The sequence below is a fragment of the Aethalodelphis obliquidens genome, unplaced genomic scaffold, assembly GCF_003676395.1.
Source record: "Aethalodelphis obliquidens isolate GAN/ISIS:26980383/991018 unplaced genomic scaffold, ASM367639v1 scaffold10, whole genome shotgun sequence".
Lineage (NCBI taxonomy): Eukaryota > Metazoa > Chordata > Mammalia > Artiodactyla > Delphinidae > Aethalodelphis > Aethalodelphis obliquidens.
The window spans coordinates 25,421,620-25,445,122 of NW_020837954.1; the positions used below are offsets into that span (position 1 = coordinate 25,421,620).

Genomic DNA, 23,503 nt, shown 5'->3' on the forward strand with positions numbered 1-23,503 from the left:
TATTTTGTAACTCCTGGTTCAAGGGTCTTTCTACCTCATCAAGCTGGATTTTCTGTATTACAGTCAGGTGCAACACCTGATATTTTTAACTTATAAAAATCTTGGATGTTATAAAATATCAATGCATGACCCACTCAATGTCTAAGGCTGTGCACCATGGCCCTCCTATTTTTGCAGTCACCTTCCATAGTTGAAGAGTAACCTTTTCTCTCAAAGTCTAGGAGGTCCACTGATTTGAAAAGGCAAGACAAAAATACAACAGCCCTGGCCCCTTACGGCAGAAGATGAATTAAGTCCTGAACAGCCAAATAATGTCACTAATGATCAGGTGAAACCTGCTCTTATTTGCTCCTTCCTTCTGCCTCTGGCCGCCTGTCAGAATCTTTCCCGCCAAGCTGCACTGACTGAGGACTGCTGCCCCCAGCTCATCCATCTGAGGGTTAACATCCTCCCCTGCTACTATCTGTGAGACTTCAATTAAGCCACATCCCTCTTTGAGCCTCAATTTGCTCATGAATAAAATGGCAGCATTTGCTCCAGCCCTACAATCATATGGTCTATGAGTTAAGGGAGAGTTATTTTCATAAAGGGGAAGGAGGGGGCGAACTCAAGGGGCCTCTCGATATACAGCATTTGAGTCCTGATCCTTCTTTCTCTGTCTTTTGCCAGCCAAGCCAGACAGCCTATGGGGGTGGAGTCACATTTTCAAGTGGGTGGGAGAACATCTGAGTGGAAAGCGATGCATGATCTCCAAAAACAACTGGAAGGGCCAGGGAGCGATGGGCAAAAGATAGAAAAAGCAGAGTTCTCAGGAACAAAGAAGGAATGACTCCCAGCCTCATATGAGATAAAACACTCTTAAGGCACAGGCTCAATCCTGGATTTTATGCTGCCAGGCCAAACCTTAGGAAGTCGCATACACGCTGGATGAAATGCTATAATTACTTTGCTGCTTCATTACACTGATTTGGGGCAGCTCAGTACAAAGGTTTGCTGCAGCCCACCCAAAGGATGGAGCACACGGTGACCTATAAAAATCCCTCTGCGTGTCCCCCTGGAAGATTTGTCCAAATGATGGCCTCAGCCTGCACAGCACTGAGGCATATACATAACTCTGAAACTACCGCCTGGAGCTGAATTCATAAACCTTACTTCCGAGCTGTTTCCAAGCTCAGCCAGCCATTGTCTACCTCCCCATCATGCAGAGCCCTCTATGGGGCACCCTTCACATTTGTGGTCACATCAATCTGTACATTTATGATGACACTTTTCTGGCAGGTGATAGGAGAGGTTTTGAAGAAAGAGCAGCAAAAGGACCACATGAACTAGTGGTAGCACTGCCTGTTCCAAACCCATATTATGGTAATACAGAAGAACACTGAACTTAAGCTTACGTTACCTATGCTCACATGAAATAAAATAGATGTGGTAATGTCACCATAGCTCTAGTCAGGGTCCCTAGATCTTGCACTATTGTCATCAAGATGACAACCTTGGGGCTTCCCTGGTGGCGCAGTGGTTAAGAATCCACCTGCCAATGCAGGGGACATGGGTTCGAGCCCTGTTCCGGGAAGATTCCACCTGCCACGGAGCAACTAAGCCCACGCGCCACAACTACTGAGCCTGCGCTCTAGAGCCTGCGAGCCACAACTACTGAACCCATGTGCCACAACTACTGAAGCCCGTGTGCCTAGAGCCCGTGCTCCACAACAAGAGAAGCCACCGCAATGAGAAGCCTGCGCACCGCAGCGAAGAGTAGCCCCTGCTTGCTGCAACTAGAGAAAGCCCGTGCACAGCAACGAAGACCCAACACAGCCAAAAATAAATAAATTAAATAAATAAATTTTTTTTAAAAAAAGAAGACAACCTTGATTTCAAATTTTTATTTATTTATTTTTGGCCGCGGGATCTTAGTTCCCTGACCAGGGATTGAACCTGGGGCCCAGCAGTGAAAGCGCCAAGTCCTAATCACTGGACTGCCAGGGAATTCCCAAGATGACAACTTTAAAAAAGTAAAACTGCCAATAAAATGTGAGACCCCATAAGAACAGAAGTCCATGTTCCAGCAGTGGTCACCTACAGAAATTCTACTTTTTGTCTGGAAAATCTCTAGAATGCAATAGCCTCCCTCCTAGGCCCACTGGGGGCTTGCAGAGAGCTCTGGAAAGCCTCAGAGTTGGCAATAACCTTAGCAAAAAGGGGGAGACTCAATCTAGAATCCAAAACACTGCTAAATGCAGAGTTCATACATATGACACAAATCTGGGGCATTTCAGAAGATACGATGAAGAACTAGATCACCAGTGAGGATAAGACATGAGCTCCCACTTGTGCTTCTCCTAAATAGGTCACACTGAGTGACTCCTTACAGTGACAAACTGTCAATGATTTCTCCTCAGTCTCAGCACTGGACTATATTTTTAGTGTTCTCTTTTTTAGTTCTCTATGGGTTACACACACTGGTAAGATCTGTAGCCACCACCACAATCAATATATAAAACAGTTTCATCACCCCCCAAATTCCCTTGTGCCCCTTTATAGTCAACCTCTAATCCTAGCCCCTAATAACCACTGATTATTTTTTTATAAAACCAGACTGTATTATAATATAAATTCCAACACTGTTTTAGACTTCCCCTTAAATATTTACCATATTTCATTGATTTTAAGACATAACCTCCCCCCACACACCCCTAGATTAGAATATTTTGAAATTATTATGTGTCTTACAAACAATGGCATTTTACCATTATAATTGAGAATAATTTTTCTTTTTAGAGGTATATAAAATAATTGTGTCATAATTTATGGTGCCTTTAAAAAAATCAGTGAAGTATAGTATTAAGTTTTTCATTTCATAATGTTCATTGGATACTTACTATGTGCTAAACATCCTATTAGGCACTAAAAGTACAAAAACGAACAAACGTGGACCATAAGGAACTATCACTCGAGAGGAGATAGAAAAACAATTATAATATAATGTGATAAGGTCTGTAACAGAGGGCTATCCGCTCAGTAGGACCGAATAAAATTATCTCTTCATTGGCCAACCTTCTTCTTTCAGACAAAACTCCCCCCCAGTTCATACTGTTCCTCGTTCACAGGAAATGAGGAGGGAGGAAGTACCATTCAGCCCCACTCTGCTCATTCCTAGAATGAGTTTTGGCCACACCATCTGACACACCTCCTAGGAACAATCCAGTGATTTCTTCCACAATTCGCTGCTGTGGTAGAGAAGGCTCATCGTAGTGGGCAACAGCTGCAAGGCTTTTATGACCATGTCAAAAATACCCACTCAATCTGTGGGAGGCGGATGCCCCAAAGCTTTCACAGACATGCTTCAAGGTCCCCAGATTCTTCCCTGGACAACTTTTAAAGCAGAAGGAAGAGAGGAAAAGTTAGTGTCCTTACCTGGTTCTTGAAAGTGTTCTTCATTTGATAGAGTTCTAGACAAGATAAGTATTAATGCTTCTTTAAATTGGTCAAAATGCACCTAAAAATAAACAATTCAAAAGAAATTCAAAATAGTTTCCACAGCCTTAAGGAAACAAATCCATCTACAAGGTTCCAGAACCATTTGTTAGCATCTGACAGCCTTGAAGTGAGTCATATAACCTGTTTTTGTTCCTTTTTTTCTTCATTTCTCTAAAGCACTAAAGGGAAAATAGGCTGATCATTTTACACGCCAGTGTCACCAACACTAATATCAATATTTATTCAACCCTGAGGGGGAAAACTACACATCAAAACCCTCTTTATAAACTCAGAAAAAGATAGGTTTTGAATTCTTAGCTCCTTTAATTTTTCTAAACAAGACCGGAAGAGCAAGATGTTAGGTTAGGTACTAGGAAAAACTTTCCAAGTAAATGATCCTCTGTAACAATGTCCCAAAGATGCTTTCATCTCTTAAGATATTCTAGAAGAGGGGAAACTACCTTTCGAAGATGACTTGAAATACAGTCTTGCTTGAGGCAGGAATACGTTATATATTTATCTCCCAAGGCCCCTGTAATTCTATAAACAAATAGAAATCAATAGCAAACACAAAGAATAAAAGAACCTTGGGAAGCATTCTCCCGAATTCTTAAAAATACAATTACCTTGACTGAAGTAGGAAAGAACCTGAGTTTCACTTAAGTGAATACTCAGAATTGGGATATTACTTTGGTTAACGGGATAAAATAGTTTTCTTTATGGTCAAGTACATTCTTCTATAACTTAAATTTACATGATCTCACCATGCAGCAGAAGGGAGAGATGGTATTTCTTCTCATCATAATTATAGTTTAATAACGTGGTGCCTATTTATACAGAACCCTGTATGTAAATACAAAGTCGGTAAATGTATAACTTGTGCTGCTATGGGTCTCTTTAGACATCATTACAAAACGTTGCCTAGGAGATTAAATATAGTGACAGATAAAAACCACTTCTGAATTAAATGTGGAAAAGCAGCAAACCTTGTTAGTTATCTAAACAACGAAGGAAACCAATCATATGTCCTATTCACGCAAATCAGTGCAAAGGAGAGGAATCCACTGAGATTCGTATGTCATAAAATAGCATATGCTTGCAGTTTACCACTCTCTCCCAAAGAATATGTGATTTCTCTACCACATTCATTTTGATTACTTGAAATTGCTTTCTAAAATCATATTCCTTTAGATCACACAGACTAAAAGTCAGCATATTTGTGCAGCCAGAGCAGAAGTCTGTTCAGGAAGGGAGGGCATCTGCTAAAGAGCCAGGGTGGTACAATCAGTGAAGGACTAAAAGATTACAGAATTATAAACTGTGCTAATTAGGTTTCATAGCTGACGAATCACGGAGAAGCCTGGGGGAGGAAGGAGAACTAGGTTCCGCCAGAGTCAGGGATGGGCTTCAGGCACCGTGGCATCCAGCTTCAGTTACCGGGGGCGAGGCCATCTTCCCAACCAGCCGGCCCACAAACAGCACCTACCCAAGCCTCTCCCACTCAGGGGCATCTCCCACCCTGGCATCTACTATTTCCTACCAGAATCAGGCTTTCCTCTTAGGGTGGGCAGGAGAAGGGTGAGGAGTGAAAGCTCTAAGCTGGAGCAGCTGGGTCTAGGTCCTGACTCTGGCTCAGCCACTGTGAACTGGCTCAATTACCAAACCTCTCCCAGTTTTAGTTTGTTCCACTTGAAAAATGGGTTATCTAACAACTCATCTTTATGATTTGCTCAACAGATATTTATTGGGCCGCTGCTATGGGCCAGGCCCTATCCTAGGCCCCGGTGATAGAGCCGCCATGGAGCGCGTAGTCTCAAGAACTGTCACAGGGAATCAGGCAGGTACTGCTAAGGGCACTGCATGTATTTTATGTTATTTATACTACCGCCTCCCTCATAGTGGCTTTAGGGAGATAAAATGAGAGTTATGTAAAGTGTCTAGAACTTCCTGGGACTTGCTAGGTAGTCAGCAAGTGGTAGTTAACACTACTAACAGGACTAGTAATGGGGGTGACTGTTCTCACCACTTTCACAGAGAAACAGGGCCATATTTCAAGCAAAGCAACTGGCCATGAGAGTGACCCAACCAGCCAAGTGGTAGGGCGGGGGTGACAGCAGGAGGCCCAGGAGCCTGCCTCTCCCCAGGACCTGTGCAGCTGGCCAGCATCAGAGAAATGGATCCGGTCTGCTGTGTCTAGGGACCCCAACTCCGAGATTCTCCTCTCCCTTAGGGTATCAGTGGACACGACCCAAATGAAAGCAGAGTCCCTCACTGCCACAGTAATGAGTTGAACAGAAGGAGGCTCCTGTTTCAAAAGGGATGTGGTTGCCTTGAGACTTTCACAACCTTTATATCTGACTCTGTGGGTCTCTGCTGGGTCTCTTCAACGTGTCAGTTTTGATAGAGGTCATTGGAAAGAGCCCTTCGGAATTTAGTCCTAACATAGTTCAACTCGGCGGGGATTAGCCATGCAGGTAACTCAGGGGTTTCTGGATCTCAAGTTTACTTCCCCCAACCTCCAAACATGACAAAGACGTCAATAACCTGGAAGTTAATTCTAACCAACTTCTAAGACTTTATTATACCAGATTCAAGGGACACTTAGGCCTCATACAAACACACCCACTTCTGAGACAGTATGTACCTCACGGACATAGAGGTTGCTCCTCTCTCAGCCTCAGTCCTCTAGAGCATGGCAGACAATCGGGAAGCGGACACGTGGTGTCCAAAGCTGAGGAAGGTGTCGTAAAGCCCACTCACTCTTCTTGTAGAATATGCCCTGGAACCGACTCAGAAGCTATTTCCTCTCACTCTACATGATTTATTATCAACTTCATTTTCCTGCTTCCCAACCCCCTACAGATTAGAAACAGCAACTAAAAGACAGAGACACTTCAAGGTAAGTACAAGAAGTAGCTACTGACATACTGGGATTGAGAGAAGACATTAACTATACCCCCTCGAACAAAAGTAAAGTATAATTTTTTATACTTAAAAGCAGTTTAAAAGACATACGCACTCAAAACCTAATAGACTGGGGCTATTTAGTATTGAGGCAAGGATCTACGTACTGCTAAATAAATCCTGAGGGTATTGTTCTTATAATACAGAAGAATAACTGACAGACCAAGAAGATTTTAAATGATCAAGAATAACCTCATGATGTTTATTATACTATTTGGTAGGGTAAAACTTTAATAAAATTTTCTCAATCCCCAATGGTTAACCCCTTTTAAATTTTTTTAAAGTTTGCCACTAAATGGGGTAAGAGATCCAGTTATTAGAAAATTATATTAATCCGAGTTCTGGGAGCATTATTGTAGGCTCATTCTGTCCTGGATATTTGGCCAGTTGAATCTCACGACATCCATGAGAGATGGTCAAGGTCCCTCCTTTGAACTGAGGGGAGAGAGGCTCAGAGGAAGCATGTGCCTTGCCCAAGGCCACCTGTCTTGAAGTGATAGAGTTACCGGGAGAACTGAGGCCTTCTGAATGGACTCATCAAAGTCCAGCCACCCTGCCTGCCCCAGGCCCTCTTCACTCCTGGTCTGACCTCTCAGGGAAATCCCTCTGCTGCTCCAGGTCAAATCCTCAACTTCACACAATGTCACCAGGTACAAAGTAGGACACTGGGGACTCAGAGGACACAGAGCAAGAGAATATATAAGATTCTAGAGTGTGGGAGGGTGGAATGGGGAAGAAGAGAAGAAAGTTGATTAGTAACTATAATACAAGGCAGAACCTAGCAAATACTTTGAGAGAGACAGAAAAAGCTGGTAGGGGCCTCTGATAAATGAGTATGTCCTAGTAGGCCAGCAGGGAGGAAAAGAGGGACAGTTTTGTGACATTTGACTTCTCCAAGATGTTCACAGGCAGAGCTTAAAGGTTTCCAAATGGACTTAGGATGTATTAAATCAGCCACATTTTAGAAGGAAAAAAATCTATAAAAAACTAAACATGGGGGCTTCCCTGGTGGCGCAGTGGTTGAGAGTCCACCTGCCAATGCAGGGGACACGGGTTCGTGCCCCGGTCCGGGAGGATCCCACATGCCGCGGAGCGGCTGGGCCCGTGAACCATGGCCGCTGAGCCTGCGCATCCAGAGCCTGTGCTCCGCAACGGGAGAGGCCACAACAGTGAGAGGCCCGCGTACCGTAAAAACAAACAAACAAACAAACAAAAAACTAAACATGATTATTAACTCAGGGGTTCTTCACAATCCAGCAATGCCTATCTGGGTGACACCCTTCTTCCCCCACAGAAAGAATCTAAAAATCCAAAACAAAAAACCTGGCAAGCTGATCAAAAAACAATTGGAGCAGCTTGAAGTCTTAAACTGCCCTTTATTTTCCTTCTTGTGAGGGCAGAGACACCGGACCCTCTGCTTTAAATAGCAGTAAATTCCACATCTTTCAAGAGAGTTCTCTAATAGAGGCCGGTGACTACTATTTTCCATCAATGCTCATGAATACAGATGGGGCAGAAAAGCCCCTCAGGGCACAACCGAGAACCAAACCGTGAATAAATGCCCTTATTGTGAAGAAATGCACGTCAGTGGGCTCACTCAATTCAGTCCCTGTAATTTTGAAGTACCATTTTTTCTCCTCCAAGGGAGCTTTACTATTGTATTCTGTTAAAATTTAGAAATCTTCAGAAATATACAATGCGATTAAATCTCACATGGTAACCAGCGAGAGCCATGTGCACCTCGGCTGGTACCCCCTCATTTGAATAATAATTGCCGCCATTCATTTTACAAGCATTCCTATACCTTGTATGCCTCAAAGGGCAGTTTGCAGCAATGGGAAAATTACATGACTGACTAAAAACACACATGACATTTAAACTAAATTAACAGGAAGACTAGTTAAATCTGACATTTTTTTGTCATGTGTCACCACCGCTTAATAGAAATTTACCTCATCACTTTTCCTCCCCAAATTTCATAGGAATGCTTTTTGAGAAACATAATTTGCCTTTCTGAAAAAATAATTTAAGCACAGCATAAGAAACAAATTCTATTTCAAACCACACAAAAAAACCCTGTAACAGGAAGTAGAATGAGGAACTTAACGTTGCATAAAATCATCTCGAGCAATCATGGAGATCAGATGCATACGGTTTCCCCATGTGTGCAGGCAGCACTTCAAACAGACCTGAGATGAGAGGGCTCAAGCCAGCGTTCAACAAAGTGGGCTTATTAGACCAGACAAAGGCCCACGTAACTCTCATCACACTTAGGAGGTTTGCAGCCATTAATACACAGGGAAATCAAAGAAAGGACATTCAAAACATTAAGTGTTAGCTAAAATGGGTATAGAAATATGGACTCACCAGAAGGTCAATGTAGAGGAAAATAACTGACAGCATTATGCAAAGAGAAATGACACAGAAGAACAAAGAGACATGGTTTCATGATGAAAGATACAGTTACAAATGTTTTCTCCTAAATACAGCATTTAGGTTTTTGCAGCTTAGTAGTCATTTACTGCAGACAACGTGGAGAGAGGCAAAGGCCATTTTAAGAGGTGGGTTTGTAAAACCTAAAGCGACTGTGTGAAGCTGTACTCCAAGATGGACCCAAGGAGCCCTGCCTACAGATAGAAACAGATGCAAACCACCGCCACACAAGAGACTTGCTAGCAAATCCATTCCCTACTCTAATGAGCTTTCTCAGAAAATCATTCCTGGGAAGTCACCATTTATCGAAAACCCACTCTCAGCGTGTAAGAGATGGAGGGGGGCAGTGTACAGGGAGACACAGGACACAGTAGTTAACTGTGTTCCTGGCTCCTAGATGGGCCTTTGATACACATGCTCTAAGTCAACCTCATCCCAATCTTATAGGGAGGGTATTATTTTTCCCATTATAGAGATGAAGAAACTGAGGCTCAGAGTATTTAAGATAATGTACATACATGGCTAAAAAATGGCAGGAGTCAGTACTTGAATCCAGGTCTGATTCAAAGACTGCTCCAATAGCATACGGCATCCATGTGGTGGGGGAGGGAGTTTGAGGATGGGGGTGGGTTGCGGGGGATGGAGAATGAGATCCATATTTGCATATGTGGAGTCTGAGGAGGCTGTGGAGACATGCATTCAAACTCAGGGACTGGGAAATCTGGGTTCCCATCCTGATGCTGCTTCAAATGAGTTGCCTGACCCCAGACAAGTCACCATCTTTTTCCAAGTTCTGGGTTCTAGGTTTCTCTGTCATACAGATGAACACTGAAGTCTAAAATCTGTGCTGGACACTGAAGAACTATAAGTCCCCTCCATCCAAACAAGAAGCTACTCATAAAAGTATAAATGGAATACTGCAGAAATCTAATGAGCATTCCTGATCATACTTTCTCTGGTGGGAGTGACAGTCATTACTGAAATAAAGTAGGTAGAGAAGAACAGCCATTTAGCACTTGCTCATACCTCTTGTTGAGAGTAGAAGGCCTTCCCAACAGGCTGCTGGAAGGCCAGCCCTCCCCTTTGCCCTTGCTTTATGTCAAACTAAATACCTTGCGAGGTTCACAGTATACAACACCAAAGTCAATTTTGCAGTGAGGTTGACAAGAAAGTGTTAATAAAGAAAAGACGCAAGTCTTGCAGCCTCTTAATCAGAAGGTCTTTTTGTTTATAAATGTGAACTATAGACCCTTAGGAGTTCAAATCAACCCCACAGAGTCACAAGACCAAAATGGAATTAGAAAATATCCCTCACTGTTTCAGGTTAAACAGTAAGATAGATGGCAAAGGTTCAGACATTTAAGAGATGTAATGAGAAATGTTCCCACCTTTCCCTCCAACTCATTCAAAAAGCCCAGATCAATAATATGAAACAGGAGTATGAACATGGGGTGGTTATAAACAGGCACTGTTTGATGATCAAGGGTAGTTTTGCACATAGAGAACAAGTACAAATAATCACCACCAGAAAGTACTGCTGTACTTCTGATTCACTTTTCAAACAGTTAAAATGTATATAAGTGAAAGAAATCTTAAAAAGCTGAATGAAGTGGAAACAAACCAGCAAATGGCCATATACAATTAATCGTGATGTTTATAAAAGAACACAAGCACTTGAAAATGAAAACTGCAAAAGCGGAGTGGAATTATATACTTGTACAGTTATCAAATTTTAATACAAAAAATTCCAAAGTGCCTTTGATGACCAAAGTCCACACACCTATGGGACTCTTTGGAAGCCAATGGTAAGTTCTGCTACCACGCGGCTTGTTCTGATTCTAAAGAGTGTCAAGAACATGAAATATGTCAGCATCTAGATTCATATTAAAGAGTAGAGCAGGGAAGCTCAGGGGATGGGGGGGCAGCTTTGTCTCAAAGTTAGTATATTCAATAAGGAAAGGAAAATGTATTTCTAAAGCTGGACCTAACTAAATAAAGGCTTCAACAAAACCAAGGTAAATTATCACCTTTAGGTTCTGATTTCTTTTTTTTTTTTTTTTTAGGTTCTGATTTCTAATAAAGGAAATAGAGAGGCATGTGGAAACACTTCCTTTAAAAGGCACAATAAACAGGAAGCAACTACAACTGGAATTAATTGCTTGGGTGGAAACTTCGTTCAATAAGTGAGCTAACATGGTTCCCTTTGTTTTGTTTTGTTTTGTTTTGTTTTTTGCGGTACATGGGCCTCTCACTGTTGTGGCCTCTCCCGTTGCGGAGCACAGGCTCCAGACACGCAGGCTCAGTGGCCATGGCTCACGGGCCCAGCAGCTCCGCGGCATGTGGGATCCTCCTGGACCGGGGCACAAACCCGTGTCCCCTGCATCGGCAGGCGGACCCTCAACCATTGCACCACCAGGGAAGCCCTGTTCCCTTTCTTAAAAGTTTGTAGTATTTACTCCCAGTACTATTCACCTGCCAGGAATGTTACCTGACCAGACTATAAGTTCCTCAGTGTTTCAAGGAATCCCTTGTCTTGAGGGGTCTGACCCACCCGACAGGTGCTTAACTGATGACAAAGATATGAATGGAGCTCTTTTGATAACCTAGTAGGAAACACCTACCAGCAATGTCCTCTTTCCTTTAAATCAGTGATCCGTAATCTTTGGGCATTTCAAACATTTACAGGGTAACCACCATGCTCAGGGGAATATGGTTTCAAGTTATAAAGCAAGATCAGACAGATTAATTTGAGGGTAAATGGCCCATTAGTAAAATGCATGAAAATGGCAAGTCGATTTAAGTTACTTTCCTTGACAACTGTCATAAAAAACATTAGGCTTTAAAAAAAAAAAAGGACAAGAAGTTATGAAAGATGGATCTTAAGATAAAAAATAAACAGACAATATTCTTAGCTGAGGGAGAAAATGCTTTTTACCTTATTTCTTTTTCAACAAAAAAGATTAATTCAGCTTAATACCAAAGGAGGTAAAACTCAGATGTTTTCTTTTATTTAAAAATTATACTTGTTATGATATAAAAGACAAAATTAAAACCACAAGCATCCAGTAGGCTGATGGGTACTAATGTGCTCCAAAAGCCAATTTAATGGAAAACTTTAGTTTACAATAAACATAAGTTGCACTCATACCATAAGACCATTAGAATGCTGACATACCGGACATACACAATACATATTTTTTGAATTAACGAATCGATGAATATATTTACGTTTGTCATGCTGTTATTTCTTTCTCCTTTTTTATGAAACCAAACTGCTAACTCTTACATATTTTTCTATAAATACCATCTAAAGAGAAGAAAGACGGCTGGTATTAGAAACAGCTTACAATTTTATAATGTTACAACTTATGATTCCTCTTCAGTATATCAAGATGGTAGAACTCGGAATTCTCCAGTGAAGTCTAAGGAAATTTTTTTCTTTATAATTTAAAATTGTAGACCATACAGAGTATCTTAACAGCATATGGCCCAGTTTATGTGATCATCTGAGAATAATTCAGTTTCATAGAAAATGCAAATCTAACAGTAGTGCATTACTTCATGCCAACCCTGCTCTCAAGACAACCGCCAGGGACCTCCCCCATGAAATCTATATGCATACATCTATTTAACTTTTATCACTGGCTCACTAAGTAAATATCAGGCTATAGACCACTTAGGTATTCATTATTCGCAGGCGAAGAGCACACGTAAAGGCGGGCTGGTAGTGTCAAGTCATTAACGAATCAATCGATAACTGGGCCCCTGTTTTAGTCTGCCAAAGGAGGGCAAGGATGTGTAGCATCTGGAGAGCAAGCTGTCGATCTGCTGCCAGGGAGCAATCTGTTTACAGCAGCGGGTTCCACATTTACACTGGCTCTCAAGGAAACCTGAAGTTGTATCATGTCTTCTCCGGCTTTAATAGGTGTGAAAACAGATCCCCACTTTGACACTCTTCCTCAGATACCCAAAGGACTGAGATCCCCAAGGACGACAGGGAGAAACGCTACTCTGTTGGCTCCCCGAAGTCTCTGAGATTGAGGCAGAACTAGAAAACATTTGAGTGCCTTACATGATGAGAAGCAAGTCGTTTAATTCTCAAAGCTCCCATCTCTATTGCTTTCAAAGCAAGATTTTAAGCATTTTTTAGGGATCATGTGTATTCACAAGCAGCTAATGCCCCCAAAGTTACCAAAAATGGTTCTAATTTTACAAAAACTCACACTTTCTTTAAGTGTGAGCCCTGTTAAATGCCACCTCCACGGTGCCAGGCCCCCAAGAACATCATTCAACTTCAGGATGATCGCCACTCCCGTCCATCTCACATCACAGAGAGCCAATACACTGCACTGTATCTGAGGCCACCTGCCCAAAGCTTCAGCTAAGAGACAGTGAAAATGAAATGAAGAAAAGGAAGTTTGGTCACTGGAATAAAGTTGAGTTTCACAGCTGCTTCCTCAATTTATACCACGTGATAAAAACGGACGTCTACAAAGTGTCAGCGATGGCAGCAACAGAGCTCAAAAAGTACGGCCCATTTTTCCTTCTCATCATGCAAAACACCAGCAGCAAGATTCAACTCAAAGCCATACAAATGATGCTCTCAATTTTAATTATGAGAACTGAAGACACTGTCAGGTCAAGACATCCTTCCCACTAACAGCAAGAGGGAAAAAAGGACCCCTTCTCACCTCTTACTCATCTGTGACTCGATCTACGGGGAGAACGTGACTATTTGTTTTCGTATGTAAAAGCTAGTATCAGTACACACGCACACCCCTGTCGGAAGCAAGTCGTGCTGGGTTTTAAGTAAAACTGCACTTACCCTCCTGTCTTATTTTCTGGGTGAAAGGTTTAATTAATACTTTACCCTAGAAACAATCCTCATGAGAAACAGCTTTATGGGGAGTGAAAGTCGTAACAGCAAGCTGCTCTTCCTGGCAATGGCAGTTTTCTTACTGTACTTTCCTTCACTTCCATGGAAATCTCAGCCCCCTCTCTTGATGAGTGTGGAGTCCATAAAATGATACACAAAGAATAAGGAAAGCACTGGAAAACATCCTCTTGTTACCTTTTTCTCTTTTCATCTGAGAGGCTCAGAGGACACCTTCATTCCAGAGCACAAATTAAAGCGGGCCCTCATCACCGGAGCAAACTGCGCTGCTAAGTCACACCCATTACTTTTTATTTTTTCCTTTTTCTTTTTTCTGTTTATCAGGTTAACAGCTACAAGCACACACCTCCAGGATGTTAGAAACAAGTTGCAACACTTGTGGTTCGCCCCACCCCCAGCGCCCGGGCAGAAACCACACCCACTTCCCAACCCCCTACCCCACCCCGCCTCTTCCCAGGCCTTACCCTGCCCAGGAGGTTGTCCTGAAGCAGCGTCTCTTGCAGCACCGGGGCCACCTCTTCCAAGCTCAACATGTGGCAAAGGTCGGTGAGTTCCTCCTGTCCCAGGGACCCGGTGCCCGTCGTGTCAAAACTGTCAAACAGCTCCTTGAGTCGGGCCTCATGCTGGTCCTGCTCCGCCTCATCCATCCCATCGCCCACAGCGCTCACCTGTGCGGGACAGAGAGGGGGATGGGTGGTGGCAGCGCTGGAGTCCTGCCACCGCCCCTCCACTAGCCACTCCTACCCCTGCCAGCCCCTTGGGAAGAACACTCTGTGTGTCCCGGTCCCCTCATGCTGGTCCATCGGGACCTTGTGAGGGTCAGCAGGGGAGGTAACACTACACCTCCCGCTCCAGAGGACCTGCCAGATGTTGCAACTTGCCAAGGCGTTTCCCTTCTCTTTCTTCAGCCTACTGCCCCCCACCGTAGTCAGACTGGAGGGCTGCAGCAAAGAGGCACTGCATGAATGCTTCTGATACAAAACCACTCCCTGTTTACATAAGATCAAACACTTCTTACATGAGTTCCTCAAAAAACAACTCAATTAACTTCACTGGTGCAATTACCTGAGGTGTGACAGGAAGAGTATTCCCTGAGGCTCGCTTCAGCCCCAGGGAGTTTTAGGTAATGCTTAGCTGCCTAGAGAAAGGGGAAAACACAACTGCAGCCTTTCAATGAGGTTCGAAGGAGCCACAGACCACCTGTGAATCACACAGAATCTCAGGACCCTCCACTACCTAGACAGTCTCCCCCCTGTACTCCTGGTTAATAGGTCTTCCATCTCTCTGATCCACCCTAACCCCAGACTTTCCATGTTTCCACATTTCATGGGATTTGTGAAAACACAGAGTCATCAATATCTCTCAGAATCTTGTTTGCTAAAAATATATATCATAAAATTCTAGGTCCCTCAATACTTGAAGAATGAAATCTGGTTTTTTGCTTGCACAATAATTCACTTTTAATGTGTTGGGTTTTCCAACGGAAGCCTGAAACCTTCGCATGTGAAGGTACCTTCACAATGATGCAATGGAAGCCAAACAGAACATATGCCCTTGAGAGGGTGACCTCGGCCAGCTCAAACAAGGATCGCAGAACCAGACCCTTGACTATAAAAAGCAGCACCTTTTTAAAAAAGTATTTATCTTGCCAATATAATTTTTTATTGTGATAAAAAACACATAACATGGAATCCACCCTATTCACAACAGTTTAAGTATGCAGTACCGTATTTGTTCGCTACACACGCACTGCTGTACAGCAGATCCCTAGAACTTTCCCATCTTGCATGACTGAAACTCTATACCCGCTGCCCAGCAACTCCCATTTCCCCTCCCCTAGTCCCTGGCAACCAACATTCTACTTTTAAAAGCACACCTTTAACTAAACCGAGTCCTGGGTCAGAAAACTCTTAACTTAGAGGTGATGTTATAGGGAAGATCATTACAGCACGGGAACCACACACGTTAAGATGCTGAACGCGGCCAGACCTGAAAAGAAGCGAGCCTTCTGTAACACATCAGTGCTGCTCTAAGCTGGGTTGCTTTCTTTTCAGAGACAACTGTTCAAAACATGACGAGCTAAAACAGAGCCAACGACTATCCCAAGGGTTTCAGCAGAATGAGGTGAAGTCAGAATATGGATCCAAACAGCTGGGCCACTCATTAAAGCAAAGAGGTAATGTTCTGGTCCAGGCTCCTGGCCTCCCAGGTCTCTTCTCCTAATTATCAGTTTTTCTATTACGGTGCTGCTAGCTCTGGCTGCCTTCCCAGGGTTGGTCTGTTGGGTTAACTAATCACCACGTAAATGTTTACAAAATAACCTGAGAGTGCTAAATAAACATCAAAGCATCCGAAATGAAAAGCCAAGGTGTTAAGCAAAGCCTCAAAAGTTAGGAATTTAGACGGGGCCAAGGCTTAGCTAATGAGGTTCACTTAGCATCCACCCAGTTCATCATCACCTAAGATCTGCTGAGAATCCCCAAGATGCACTGGGATTTTCAGGGCTGCCACAGCTCTCAGACTCACTCTCTGAGTTCTACAGTCCCCCGGGCTGGAATCTGACCAACGTCATAAAAGCAAGACTATTCTGCTTCTGCTTGACTTTACATTTAAAAAAAAACAAGAAAAAGAAAAACTCAAAAGTGAAAGAATTCTAACACTTCCCCTTTTAATAATTATTTTAAGGGGTGGGGATTTGTCCATCTAAACCAATGAAAGAGGACCATAAAGGTCACAATGGTAATGTGTATCTGTTAATCCCATCTTCCTAATTTATCTGCCCATTGGTAACTGTAACCATAAGTTTGTTTTCTATGTCTGTGAGTCTATTTCTGTTCTGTAAATAAGTTCATTTGTACTTCAATATAAAAAAAAAAAGTCTCACAATGTACTGAGAAGTCCCAATCTTATCCACAGCTTTGAATCTGATACGCTATCATGCCCTGCTCTCTGGGAGGTCATTGGATTTCCACTAAATCAAACCTCTTTCATTTCACAGCAACTTTCCTTTGTTATCTCTTTATTTCATCTCCCTGCTTCTCAAGGACTGTGCTTAGTAAAACATTCTTTTGACTTAACAGGGAAAACGGCCCCACCGCTGGAGAACAAATGATCATATGGAAACATCCAAAAGACGTTACATATGGTGACAAGTTGTCAGTACTCTTCTAGCACAGAAGGCATTTTTACTGGCTGATTTTATTCCCCAAACGTTCATCAGTAATTTCATGTGCAAGAATTATTTTTCTCCCCACTTGGCAGAAATTTCTTGAAGGGCAAGGTTCACAATTTCAATTTCTTTTATAGCTTCCCCCAAATGCATAGTACAGTCTGTTCTTCACACCAGGGACTCAGTAAAACATCATGGACTGACTTAGGATATGGAGGTTCCTTACAAGGAAACTTACCCTGAATGAACGCTACAGAAATGAGCATAGGAAGACTTGGAGACACCTACTCCTTCCACAAGCATACCTCTACTTTCCCCATCCAACCCCTTTTCAAAGGCATTTTCAGTCTTAGACATATCCAAGCATAAGTAGAAAGCGAGCACCCACTGCCAGACTGTACCACGTAGCGCCATCTGAAGTTGGTTTCTATGATTTAGTCATTAAGCCAGTGGATTCAATTTTCAGCTGCATTTTTGTTGTTGTTATGGGATATGACTTTGGAGGAGAATCTGTTTTAAAATACTTTCCCAAGTCCCCTTGTTTATAGAATGAGAATAATAATACCCATCTGGTAGGTTGTTCTCAGGGTTAAATATGGCAAGCAAGAGCGGCTAATCCCAGAGAAAGCTGATACAAGAGGGGAATTGAGAAAACAACTAAGAAAATACCTGCGATTTGCAAAGGAGGGGTAAACTGAAGAGGGGTAACTTACATACATCAACAGGTCATAGATCTGCCTTCCTAGAAGCAAAACAGGAGCTGCGGAACGCCATAACCCAGAAAGCAAGAATGGGCGAGGGACATATTATAAACATAAGCCATATCGTATTACTAAATGGTAACAGTAGTAGGTAATGTTCAGTGCTTCCTCAGTCTTCAAAGGCAGATTATTGATAAATTTAATGTCAAACTAAAGCAGAAAGCCTGAAATATAGTTGGAAGTTCAGAAGACACTTTTTTTTTTTAAACTTCTGAGCATTTACTCTAAATCTGGCCTATGCTGAGTACTTAGCATAAATGATTTCATTTAATCCTCCTAATTCTTTAAAGTAGATCTCACATTCCCATTTAATATGTAGAAACTGGGGCTTGGCAAGGTTAAGCTACTTGTCCAATGATACAACGCTAATAATGGTCATGGACCTGCGATTTGAACTCTGGTCTGACTCTATACTATCTCTTAGTCCTACACGTGCACACAGAACACGTGAATGGGACCACTGGAACGGTATCATTGACAAATCACTTATCTCCACTTTTATGTGTTAACCAGCTGAACGGTAACAAGAACTAGAAATGACCATGGAACACTTGGTGGCCATAAACTAAGCTCCTCCAAAATGGAAGGAGGAGGGGTGGGGTTCCTTCCTCCCTATGTGCCTTGATTCATTTATTGACTAATTATAGCCTATGAGACACTAAGGATACACAGAATAAGCATTCTCTTTTTTCTAAAGTAGCTTTGGGATTTAAAGGCAAAGAAGACAAGCACTTTTACATAAATATGATTATGAAGAGTCCTGTGTCTTCGATAATGGGCACAGTCCAGAAACTGATCATTGTTAAAGCACTTCCCCCCACAAATATTTAAGCATGTCTAATCTGTGCAATTCAATGCTTTCCAGAGTCAGAGCCTAGCTGACACTCACCAGTGACAGGAATCTTCCTTAGAGATGAAGGAAGTTGGGTTTTGAATGATAAATCGTCCTTCAAATTGCCAAGGACAATTCCAGTTTTATAAAGCCTGCCACAAACCTGGGCCTCTCATCACCACCTACCTTCCCAGTCAAGTTGCCAGAAGCCTTCATGACTCCTTTGGAATAAAAGGGCCAGTGTGGGCAATATTCTGGAGTTCTAACAAGGGATGATTAAATAAGAGGCAGATGCAAAGAGCCATTAATCATAACAATTACCACCCAACAACCGCCCATAATAAGAACTATTCAGAGTATTTTCCTTCCAGATAACTCAAAACAAGGCTGCCAGAATGAGCAGACCCTGACAGGGAAGTCCATCAGAGACTGGTGTCACTGTGCTCCCTTTGGCAGCCCTGACTCATGAAATCACAGTGCCAACTGGGATCGGAAAAGAGCAAGGTGGAGGTGCTGCTGGGATAATGAAGTCCCCAACATAAGGTCCACATGAAGTGGATCCATGAACTTGTGAACTTTCCAGCATCCAAGGTATAGAAAGGAGCTTCTAAGAATGGCAGACCAGCCAAAGGGGACGTCTGCTCTGGGCCAAAGGGAGTGAAAAGGAGACAGAGTCTGGCAAGGAAAAACCAAATAATAAAATGAACACAATGCCAGAGCCCTAGCCCAGGCCTTTTATTTCCCCTCCAGATGGTCTAGCAGCTGAACAGCTACAAGGAATGTCTGGATGCCCCTCCTGGCTCAGCAGCTTTCCCTGGGTATCATAATAGATGCTTTCGGATCTGTGTTCAGACATAGCTGTTGAGGGTCCACAGTCCAGGCAGTGACCACCAAGTGACTAATTTACTTTATAACTAAAGAGACGAACGTGGACAAACTCTGCTTTGGCAAAGCTTTTCATTCACGCCTTTAGCTTTCACCGTTTGGCAGGTCAGAGCCTCATAAGGCCAATAGTCAAAATAAAATGTTTCTTTTTTCTTCTCTTTTTTGCAGACACTTGAATTTGCTGCAAAGATTTCCAGGCTTACCGTTTTGGACTAACTTCAGCACAACGTGAAATAGTGACGAGAATAAATTCAAGTTTAGCAAAAGCTTAATAGAAAAAGCAATTGTCCCCATTTATGTGTTGATAATAGAATATTTCTGCCCAAAACTGCTGCCCATCAAACTGATTACTGTCAGATAGCCTCCTCTCTGCTCAGATAGCACCTCACTTCTAGCTGGATACTAAAAGCACAAGAGTATCAGCAAGAATAAAATCAGAGTGTAAGAATATAACACAAAAGCTTAAAGGCCACCACACCGGAAAAGAATCATATTAAATTGGAAAGAAAATAACAACCTTTGCTAGCTACAGAAAAAATTAATTTAACTAAGGGTATCCCACTAGCATTTATTCTGAAACATAAATAAGCTTTAGTATTTTACCACCCTGAATGATGTAGCAAACCCAAGCTTTTGTTAAACCTAATAGCTAGGTGGATTACCCAATCAAGTCATTAACTCAGGATGGCTGGAGGAATAAAATCATTAGGTTAGCACATGGTAGATTCAATGACCTGTAATCAGCTACTAAGTAAAATTACGGAAGCAGAAAACAGCTGCATTTTTGCTACTTTCTTAAAAGAGACAGCTTGTAACAACTTTCACTTCTTGAGCCATATTTACTCTAATTAATTTAGAATGCCTGCAGCTCTGACTACCGTTCCCTGGGGTATAAAAATGAAGCACTTCTCTATATCTATAAACAGTATTTTCCCAACTTTGCTTTTTAAGGGAGGATTAGGTCATAAATAGTTCGTCATTTTTGTATCTAGAAGCTTGAATAAATGGTTAATTGCTGATATAAATTGCAATAAAGTGTCCTGATTTCAAATAAAGTTGCTCACTTGCATATTCTCATAATCTTTTAAAAATTCTATTTTATTTGTGAATAGGATAAAAATATCTTTTTGCAAGCTTCAGTAAATCTCTCCAGAAGACCCTGCCCAACAGATGTAAGTTCAATAGCCAGAATTCAAACCACATAATTTATTGGCTTACAAATGAATTGGCACCTATAAAAATAAACCTCCTGAAAAAGCTTCAGGCTGTTTGAATCCCTCTAAAATGATCTGGCTAAATGTGCCAACCCTTTATCAATGTAAGACTGATAAAATGTATTTTCATTATCAACATAAAATGGAAGCACCAAGATTGGTGAAATGATAGTATACAAAGTCATTTGCAGTGACACTTAAACCATTTATTTGAACAACATTTGACTTATGATAAGAACGTTGTCTATTAAGATTGTTCAAAATTCACTGGAGCCCTATTCTTCCCCTCTGACAGTTAACATCTTTTGATATTAAGGGTCCCCACATATCTAAAATGAAAAAAAAAAACAAGAAAAAAGACACCCATGCCATTCTGAGTAAGTGTCTATTAAGATGACTGATCCTTGACATTTTACTGCAAAGACCGTGCCTGCGATGGCTGCCTTTCCGTTGCCCCCTGTAAAGCCTTTTCCTGCCTTGGCAATATCTTTGCTGATGTCCAACCCATTTGGAACATCCGTAAGTCCTACACTTTATCTATACTGCAGTTCAGAATGCTTTCCTCTAAGGAATCACCAGAGACCAGGTGAAAATAAACACATCTGCAAAGAAACTCCCCAGCAGTTTACTTCACCTCTCTAAGGACACTGACAACAGCTGAGGAGACCACAGCAAACTGTTTTATCAGCCAGCCTGTCATGTCACTGTTACACACAGTCTGGGAATTTCCACATCCCTCTTCAACTCCACAGCAAGACCTGCCAATATTTCAGGTCAGCTACCAATACGTTAGCCACTAGGGAAGACTCAGAATTAAGCTGACACAGAAAAAAATACATATCCTTGCAGATTGTCAATCCTCAGGAAACAAGTAAACATATATACATTTATGTTAATGTATTTAAGGGAGCGGGATCGAGAACCTTCCATGGTCTCAGAAGCTTAGCCCATGTGCCTCGGTTGACTTTATTAGGATTCTAATCCTAAAACATGCTTCCACCTCAGTCACAAAAGACAACCATGCGATCCGTTTCGATTTCACAAATTCAGGAGTTAAGTTCTATGGCAAGCTCATCTCAGGAATTCCTCAACACCAGGAGGGGATCTGCCCCAGTCAAGTAAAGAAAGCAGAAGATCTCATAAGAGCTAAGTTGTCTAGAAACAAGGTGCATGGTAGGACAATCTTTCCAGCTCCATTTTACTTGCACCAACTTAGCCCCGGTTTGTCAGGGCTGAGGCTGGGAAATCGCCTCTTCCTATCTCTATCTCTTTCAGCTTCACAGAAAGAGCTTTCAGCAGTAAACAGTTTCCATCAGCTTTGTCCTTTTGTCAGAGACCGGTTTGGTAGCTGCAGAAGCCCAGCCCCTGGAACCCTGGAAGCTTCTGCCGCGACACTCCACACTTCCATTCCGTGGGTCTGGCGGTCAAGGGTTTCAGGCAATAGCCGAGCGTCATTTTGTTCCTTTCTTAGTAGTCGCACTGGGTAAAGTCTTTCTCTGTGCCTTGATCCCTGACACCTTCTACAATGGGTCCAAACAGCTCTCCGCTACTCAGCCCAGACTAACACCTCGGGTTTCCCCAGGCAGGTTTCTCTCCAGTTTCCCAGTCACAGGGGTGCCTGGGTGGCACAAGGCAACAGAACAACCACCCTTTCTGCTCCCCCACCCCCACCCCGGGACTCAAGTCCTCTCCTGGACCAGCACACAGTAGCCGCCTTCAGCTGGCAGCGCGGGTGGGGACAACGAGGGTGGCGGAGGTGCCCAGAGCCGGCTGCGCTGCAAAGCCGGGAGGCGACGTGCGGCTGGAGCGCGGACGCGCCGCCCAGGTCCCCGGCAACGCGTGATGCAGATGCGCCCCCGACCCGCCCGCCCATCGCCACCCCCGGAAACCCCAGACACCCCATTGTGTCCCCGGACAGCAGCTCTCTCGGCCCCCACAGTCCTCGCTTACCTTCTGTCGGCCTCTCCGTTGCGCCCGAACAGCCGGCCGCCTGCCTCCAGTGCTCTGCAAAGCGGGGGAGGACGCTTTGTTAGGGCTCCAGAAGCGGGACAATACTTCGCAGTCGGCGCCGGGGTTCAGGGCGGGCGTCCTTCAAAAGGACGCGAATGGGGACCCGCGCGAGCGTCATTTCCATTTGTAAGGGGCCAGCGCTCACAAAAGCGCGGCTCCTGGGGGCTGCGGTGCGCATCCTCCCCGCCCGCCGGCCCGCTCTCCCGGACCGACCCCTCCTCCGCCTCCCACACCGCCCCCTCCCCGCGGGGTCAGCCTGGAGCGCCCCGGCCCGAGCTGGCCGCCGGGCCACCCGCTTCCTCGCTGCCGCCCCCTGCTCCCGGCCCGCGGGGACGACCACCGCCCGGCCCCAGCCCGGCAGGGGAAGCCCCAGCCTGTTCCGGTGCCTGGGCCGCCAGGGCGCTCAGGGCCTCGCCCACAGCGCGGGGGCAGCAAGAGGCCTCCGCGCACCCCCAGGCCGCGGGGCGGGGGTCCGCGGGAGCGGGCTCCGCGCTTACCGCGTCCCGGGGCTCAGGCGCCTGGCGCTGCCGCGGGGGCCATGGCCGCGGGCGCACTCGGGGCTCGGAGGCGGCGGCGGCAGTTGCAGCGGGACGGCCGCGCCCAGCGCGCTCAGCTCCCGGCTCGGCCGCGGCCACCCGAAGCTTTGGACGCAGGGGAGGAAGGGCCAGGCCCGCGCGGGGAGGAGGAGCCAGGGCGACGCCGGCCCGGGCGCGGCTCCTCCTCCGCGGCCCGCGCAGCTGGGGCCGCTGAGGGAGGAGCGCTGGGCGCCGCCCGGGCCCTCGCGGGGTCCGTCCCCCCCACTCCACCCCTTCCACGGGGACTGCGCATCTGGTGGCCGGAGCACGGAGGAGTCCGGTCCCGGCT

The 23,503-nt window shown here is 44.1% G+C and overlaps 1 protein-coding gene and 1 long non-coding RNA gene across 26 annotated transcripts in view; one reads left to right on the plus strand and one right to left on the minus strand.

Moving 5' to 3' along the window:
• NIN (ninein) overlaps positions 1-23,297 on the minus strand; it is a 104,630-nt gene extending 81,333 nt beyond the window's left edge. For 9 of the 25 annotated variants that reach the window (XR_003433631.1, XR_003433630.1, XR_003433634.1 and 6 more), the window contains exons 1-4: positions 23,137-23,295; positions 22,580-22,633; positions 14,233-14,436; positions 3,415-3,496 (exon numbers count right to left, since the gene is read on the minus strand). Coding sequence is in view for 20 of the 25 variants with exons in the window: in XM_027111203.1 (XP_026967004.1) it covers positions 3,415-3,496; positions 14,233-14,415 (265 nt within the window). In the remaining 5 variants the exon portion in view is untranslated. Of the gene's footprint in view, positions 1-3,414; positions 3,497-13,945; positions 14,066-14,232; positions 14,437-22,579; positions 22,634-23,136 lie in introns of those variants that run through there. The other 16 variants (XR_003433633.1, XR_003433632.1, XM_027111199.1 and 13 more) reach the window with 6 other exon arrangements.
• On the plus strand, positions 14,452-20,446 carry LOC113622740 (uncharacterized). Its single transcript, XR_003433635.1, has 2 exons — positions 14,452-15,944; positions 19,584-20,446. It is a non-coding gene; the product is annotated as an uncharacterized LOC113622740 (long non-coding RNA).
• Positions 23,298-23,503: the final 206 nt, after the last annotated feature.